The sequence below is a fragment of the Populus nigra genome, chromosome 1 (genome assembly GCF_951802175.1).
Source record: "Populus nigra chromosome 1, ddPopNigr1.1, whole genome shotgun sequence".
Classification (NCBI taxonomy): domain Eukaryota; kingdom Viridiplantae; phylum Streptophyta; class Magnoliopsida; order Malpighiales; family Salicaceae; genus Populus; species Populus nigra.
This window is the reverse complement of record NC_084852.1, coordinates 8,096,649-8,103,824: the sequence shown is the minus strand read 5'-3', so window position 1 is coordinate 8,103,824 and position 7,176 is coordinate 8,096,649. Positions and strand designations below refer to the sequence as shown.

Below are 7,176 nucleotides of genomic sequence, written 5' to 3'. Positions count from 1 at the left end.
AAGGCTACAAATTTTATGAAAGGTAATGAACCCAGATATGCCATTTATATATAAAAACTTTCTCATGACAGTAACGTGTAGGACTAGGACTGTCCAGTAGATTCCAAGTTAAACCTTTCATCATTTTTTAGCCTATATTTGGAGTTTTGTAGCTCCCTATTATGCAAAATCAGTTGCATTTGAAAGCTAACACTCATACCTACAATCGTATTTTATCATTTTCAAAGTCAAATTATAGTTGGACATCTAGTGGTAAAGCTATTCTTTTTTAGCTTGTAGCAACTAAATGTTTTAATGTATCTCTTCATCATTCAAGGCATCCATTTCGTTTCACTAACAATTTCAACACATCTCATAGCATATCTTTATCCAATCCAAGCAACATGGATGGAGTTTTTACCTTTGTTAAAAGATAAATCAAAAGACAAATGTAAGGATATAATTAAGTTGTCTTCACTTTCTCTTTTCTCCCTTCACTCCCTCTAAAACCATCACTTACAACCTATATTCTCTAACATCCCTTGATTTTTTTATTTTTTTTTTGTGATTTTGATCTTCCAAATCCCTTAAATCTATGTTTCTCTTAGTATTTACCAAGAAATTTGTAAGAAATTTGCAAGGCTTTCTCCTCTCTCCCTAACATGTAAGGCAAGTTGGAAATTGGCTTTCTTTGAAAGTCACATCTCCTAGTTATACCCTATAAATCCTTTGTTTGTATATTAGACCCTCATAGTTTCTATAGTTGCACATTAGCCCTTTATTTTTTTGTTATTTACACATTAACCCTATAATTTCCCCTCATTTTCACATTGACTCCAATATTTTTTTATTCCTACATTAGCCCACTAAACTCTTCCTTTCTAATAATTTAATGCTACATCATTTCTTTTCTCATTCTTTTTTTTTTATCCTTTTCTTTTAATTAGAGTTTTCTTTTGATTTAATCATTTATTTTGAGGTTAAATTGTCCCCAAATCCACCATTAATTTATTCTAAATTGAGGCTGAGTTATTGGAAATTTTCATTGAATATATGTTAGGATATTTTTCTCACATAAATATTTTTTTTCAAATTTTCAAAGCTATCATCTTTCCCACGCAATAAATTTTCTTATATTATTTTAATATAATAGATTTTTTACTATTTATGTATAATCTATCCAGGGATTTACAATTATGAAGCTTCATTTCCAACATATCTAATGTTGACAATTGAAATTAAGAAAAAAAAAATGTGAAACTAGTATATAACCAATAGAAAGTAAATAAAAAAATGACGAAGCACAATTTTTAAAATAAACTAATATTGAATAATAAAATTGAAAAAAAACTAAAAAAAGAAGAATGGGATTTGATTGTTGAATGGTTAAATTGAAAAACACATAAAAAAACTAACAAAAGAAAGAAAATCAATATTTCAATATATAAATAGTGTTTTATGAGTGTGACTATATTGATTTAGCTGCATCTTTTGGTAGAGGTGTTCACAGTTCGGTTTGAATTTAAAAATCTAACCCAATCGAAAGTTAGTATTCCTTGATAACATGATCAGGACCGGATTGAAAACAAGTTCAAATCAAACCAATTTGGTACTGGTCAGTTTTTTAGTATTAAAAATTAAAAAAATTAAAAAGTAAAATCAATCATATTGTTCATCCATGTCGGCTCCATAGCAACATCTAGTCAAATCAAAATTAATAACTAACAAACTTGAAAGGGTGTAGCTAACTAGTTAAGTTCTGAATTTGTTTTTCAATAGTTAGCAGTTTGAGTCTCACAAATCTCAAGATTACTAGATACTTATATGATCATTAACTTTAAAATTTTAAAAATTTAGTTAAGATTCATGAAATGACTCGGATACTAACAGTTACCCAAAAATAAAAATCATAACAAACAAAAAGAGCAGTTGCAAAGCGCTCTCTCTGCACTAGCATTAAATAAGATCATTAATTTCAGATCTTCTAATTTGACCAAAAAATCCAGCGCAACAAGATTTTCTCAAAAGTGGACACAAACAGGGCATGGAAAGTGGAAACCTCGGCTACATCTTGATGCAAGATATGATCATCAATTACTTTCTTATACTCTGCTTATTTTTTTAGATAGATTCTAGTTTCAGTTTCAGCTTTCTGAAACAGAAAAGACTGGGTGATTTTTCTAATTTTTAGATCATTTTTTTATATTTTCTCTCTCGATTTGGTTTTCCAGTTATTTTATTATGGTTTGCCCGGTTTAATCATATGGTTGAATTTCTTAGAGAAAACCTTACCCTCGGGTGTTTTTGTTAATATTTTAAAGCATGACGTGGCGGCGTGAAAATCCACTGCCCCTTCAAATAAGATTTCTTTGTTTTATGTGCACTGAGGCTCTTGGCCGAGAGGGGCTTGTCTTTTTTATTGTGGGTTCGAGTTTTCATGTGTGTTTGTTATTCTTGTGATGTCTTGTATGTTCATTAAGTTTGTTGGGTGTTTAGTGGGTCATGAGATTAATCATGGTGCGCTTAAGTTAGCCCGAACACTTATATAAATAAAAAAAAAAAAGATTTCTTTGTTTCATTACGAAGTTATGAGGGTAGATACGAGGGTTGGATTCTTTTACCCGCAATTATAAAATATTTCTCGCCCATTAATTTTCAAAGGTAGATTATGATTACGATGGGCCTTGTTTTCAATATCGAGACTAAGTAACTTTTGCTGTTTTTGTTATGATCCATGAAAAGGATGGACTGATGAACATCATGCGTGATTTGTTGTAATACGAGGAATTTGTAAGATCTTCAATCTGAAACAACAGCTTGAACAGTTAACTGGATCAATCAAATGACTAAGATGGATATTAAAGATTCCTGCACTCTCTCAATCTCAGCATCTGCAACATTGCACTATTCAGCATCTGCTATTCTAAAAGTAAATCATTGATGCTTTCACAGTTTAAGACTAGAGGAGGCACTTGTTCCCTGTCTCGAAGATCGACTTTCATGGTGACATATGGCAAACAAGTAAAACTACAACGTGGTCTGGAGGGATTCTGAGTTTCTCACTGTTGATAAATTCTTAACATCAACACTAGAAGGATACTCAAATTTCAACATTTCCTGGGATTTCAATTTGAATAAACAAAACCACTTCAAATATTACATCACCTGAAGAAGCCAACTGTTTAACAGCTGCAAAACCCTAGATACAGCAAGAGGGAGGTTAGGGGTGGGAAAAGCTCCTTTGCCACCTTGCTTTTAGCTATTCCCTGGAGAAATCTTTTTGTATAACTTATCGAACTGTGATTGCACCTTCTTACCATAAAAATGTTAATGGTGTAAACTGTAAGCAGCCAAAAAGCTAAACTGTGGGCAGTGAATCCACATCATTAGATGTAAGTTTTTTGCAACTTTGCAGACACAGAGCCTATAAACATTTGCATCCTTTTCATTTGGGGCTCAATGAGATCAACAAAAACTCAGCATCAAAAGCATAAAAAAAAAAAAATAGTTCCCCAAAACAGATATAACCATTCAACAGTGAATAAAAATAATAGAAGAGAATGGAGGAGTGGAGATATATATGGCGTGTAATAACAATGTCTCTGACAAGACTAATAATTTAATCTTTGTACTATGCTAACAGAGGAGATATGAAGCAGCTTTATCGATTCATGGTAAAAATCTTGAAAAAAAAGTTTGTTTTTTTTAACATGTTCCTCAATTGAGGAAAAAAAACGAATTTTTTCTTAAAAATTCTAAAGACTTCCACAATTCCGTGTGGAATTGTATTTTAAATAATATTTTTTAAAAAATTAAAATTTTTTATTTAAAATTAATTTTATTTTTATTTTTATTAATCATTTTAATATATTAATGATGTTAAAAATTATTTTTAAAAAATAAAAATATATATTATTTTAATATATTTTTAAACAAAAAATAAATATTAGCATAATCTCAATCAATATTTAATGATAGAAACTTTTTATTTTTTTAAAGAATTACATAATGACACAACTCATTAAATAAAAATGTTAAATTAATAAGGGATTACGCAACTAGGACAAGAGTAATCCATTCAATAAAAAAACAAGTTTCCTTTCATTTTCTTCACTGACGGGGAATACCTGCACACTTTCTCACGCACACACGCATACTCCAAAGCAGAACCCCTCTCCTCAGACACATACATCACCCCCTCCCTCTCTCCTATGGGCCATATCATATCCATAGCTCCTATAGACAGAAAGAGAGAGAAACAGGATAGGACAGAGCAGGGAAAACACAGAGATTTTCCAAACCAGCCAGATCATAATCACTATTATTGATTTATTTCCCCTTTTTCTACCCTGCCTCCCCATAACCCCCCGCCCCCTTAAAACCACGCACGCTTTCACTCACTCTCTCTGGCCTTATAATTACTAGCTAAAGTGATCTCATACATTAGACAGCAAAGTAACAAAACTTCTCTATATCTTGTAGAAACACAGTCCGGCATTGTTTCTTGGCTTTGTTTAGACGTTTTGCAGTGTGGGTTTTGATGGGTTTTTGAAGAAGTTTGGAACTTCAGCAATTTCTTTGGCTTTCTTTAACCTTTTCTCGAGCTTGACTTTCTTTTGTCAATTTATTGAAGTGGGTTTTTTTTCTCTTTCTTTTCAATGGAGAGCTACCACCACTTTGGCGATGGTGATACCCATTTGCCTCCTGGCTTTAGGTTTCACCCAACTGATGAGGAGCTTATCACCTACTATCTCCTCAAGAAGGTTCTTGACAGAAACTTCACTGGTAGGGCCATTGCTGAAGTTGACCTTAACAAATGTGAGCCATGGGAACTTCCAGGTAATTCATTAAGATACATTCTCTTCACTTAAACTTTCATTTTCACACAAACAGTTGCTAACTTCTGGTTTCCATATGATTTATGTTGACAGGGAAAGCTAAGATGGTAGAGAAAGAGTGGTACTTCTTTAGTTTGAGAGATAGAAAGTACCCGACTGGGCTGAGAACTAATAGAGCCACTGAAGCTGGTTATTGGAAGGCTACAGGGAAAGACAGGGAGATTCGTAGCTCAAAGACTGGTGCACTTGTAGGAATGAAGAAGACTCTGGTGTTCTACAGAGGGAGAGCCCCTGAAGGAGGTAAAAGTAACTGGGTTATGCATGAGTATCGCCTTGAAGGAAAATTTGCTTACCATTACATCTCCGGGTGCTCTAAGGTATAGTGAGCTCATTTGTTTTGTGTCACCATGTTCTCTCTTTCAAGTCATGCAAGGAAAAACCTGTTTTCTAGGGTTTAATACTCGTTTCCCTGTCAAGCCTTGTTTGTCATCCCAGTCCACGCCGTGTTAATTATTTGGATACCGCTTGCTAGTGACCTTACACTGAGGTGCCATATGTCATGATTAGGGTTGTGGTAGTGCATCGAAGAAAGAGATTAGGTTTTTTAGTTTCCATACAGTGGCATGGAGATGATATAGGGCTAGGACTGCGTGTGTGTTTTTTCTTTTGCTCTTAGATTCTTTTTGGAAAAGCAATAATTCAAGCATTTCTGATGCAAATAATTTCATGGTAGTTATGGTCTCAGCAATAAATGAATCTGCAGCTGTTATTCATTAAGGGGCTGAAAAAGGCATGCCATTATTCATTAAGGGGCATATCCATCATCTTTATTGGGATTTAGACAGATCACAGCACTTCAGCATCATTAATATTCTTGTCATTCTTCCAGAGGCTACTGATTAATAGTTTCAGTCTCTTGATTGCACAGTTCCTATACCCACTTACATGCTTGCTTGTGCCACTGCCCTTTGAATTAACAAGTTTTTGTAAAGCAGTAGGATCTTTTTTTGAGCCTGAGATTTGAATGATCTTCTAGTAACCAAATGTTCTCGTTCACCTTTTTGAAGACTCCATTCCTCAAAGAAAATCATGGGTCTTGGATATTATGTCCTTTAAGTAATGTTATTGTATCTTGGCTAACAAATGATGTAATTCCAAGTGCTGTCTTTCATTTTTAGACCTGTTGCAATGTAATCACACCAATCTTTGCAATCTGTTTGCAATATTTAACCTTCACATATATTATAGCATTTTACGTTTTAAACCTTCAGTGATTATGATCAGGACGAGTGGGTAATCTCCCGAGTCTTTCAGAAGAGCTGCGGTGGAGCTGCTGCGAGCAGTGGAAACATCACCAAGAAAAACCGCTTCGACACCACTATCAATCTCTACACAGAAGCCAACTCCCCATCTTCAGTCTCTCTCCCTCCCCTCCTTGATGCGACCACTACCATTACCACCACAACTCTCAATGACCGTGACAGCTGCTCTTACGACAACCACACTCAGCACGAGCACGTGTCCTGTTTCTCCACCATTGCAGCTGCTGCTTATGCCGCTGCTAATAACAACACTAACTTTGATATTGCTCAACTGCCTCCACCTCCAATGACTGATCCATTCTCAACATTCCCTGGAAACACTGGTGTCAATTGCTTCCCAAGTTTGAGGTCCATTCAGGAAAATCTTCAGCTGCCCTTCCTTTTTGCCTCCCCAGCCTCTGCTGTGGCTGTACCGCCGTTTCATGGCGGTGGTGCCACCACCACCATGAATTGGATGGTAAACCCCTGAGGAGGGGCCGGGAGGGTTGGTGGTGCTGGTTGCATGTGGACTTCTCGAGTTTCCAAAGCCAGAGATGAACACTAGTTATGTGTTGACTGCTAAAATTGTCTGCATATTTTTCTTTAATGATTTCTGTATTATTTGTACTAATTAAGTGGCCTGATAATAGCCAGGGCAGGATTTGGTAATCGATCTTGTTGTCAGATGTCAGTATCAGTAGGAATTACTGGTTTATGTGTGATGATTATCTCTTAATTTGGAAAGTGACTTTGTAATGTCCCATCATCGTTAATGTTATGTTTTTTTATTAGTTTTTTTTTTATAACTAATTTGTTTGGCATTACCGTCTAATGCCCGGTTTATTACTGGAAAAAAGTTTTTTTATTGAAAAATAAATTTTTAAAAAATAAATTATTTTTAATATTTGGTAGTGTAATGAAAAATAAATTAAAAAATACTTTACAATGTTTAGCTATGTCATGGAAAATAAGCTGTAAAATAACTTATTAATGTTTTATTTTTTCAAGTTTATTAAAATAATAAGGAAAATATCTTACAAATTAAAAAGTTGAATGAG

The 7,176-nt window shown here is 34.2% G+C and overlaps 2 protein-coding genes across 2 annotated transcripts; both read left to right on the top strand.

Moving 5' to 3' along the window:
* Positions 1-4,557: 4,557 nt before the first annotated feature.
* Positions 4,558-5,313, top strand: LOC133688376 (protein CUP-SHAPED COTYLEDON 2). Its single transcript, XM_062107849.1, has 2 exons — positions 4,558-4,818; positions 4,911-5,313. The coding sequence occupies exons 1-2, from the start codon at positions 4,638-4,640 to the stop codon at positions 5,198-5,200; spliced, it is 471 nt and encodes a 156-aa protein (XP_061963833.1). The 5' UTR covers positions 4,558-4,637; the 3' UTR covers positions 5,201-5,313.
* Positions 5,314-5,960: 647 nt separating this feature from the next.
* Positions 5,961-6,881, top strand: LOC133701975 (protein CUP-SHAPED COTYLEDON 2-like). The gene is made up of 2 exons (XM_062126192.1): positions 5,961-5,965; positions 6,089-6,881. Exons 1-2 carry the CDS (start codon positions 5,961-5,963, stop codon positions 6,606-6,608), a joined length of 525 nt encoding a protein of 174 aa, XP_061982176.1. The 3' UTR covers positions 6,609-6,881.
* Positions 6,882-7,176: the final 295 nt, after the last annotated feature.

What these genes read in the sequence shown, in the direction of transcription:
- LOC133688376 (XM_062107849.1), top strand. Translation starts at nt 4,638, where the DNA reads ATGGAGAGCTACCACCACTTTGGCGATGGTGATACCCATTTGCCTCCT. An exon ending in TGAGCCATGGGAACTTCCAG is followed by an intron (nt 4,819 to 4,910) that starts GTAATTCATTAA and finishes TTATGTTGACAG; the next exon opens with GGAAAGCTAAGATGGTAGAG.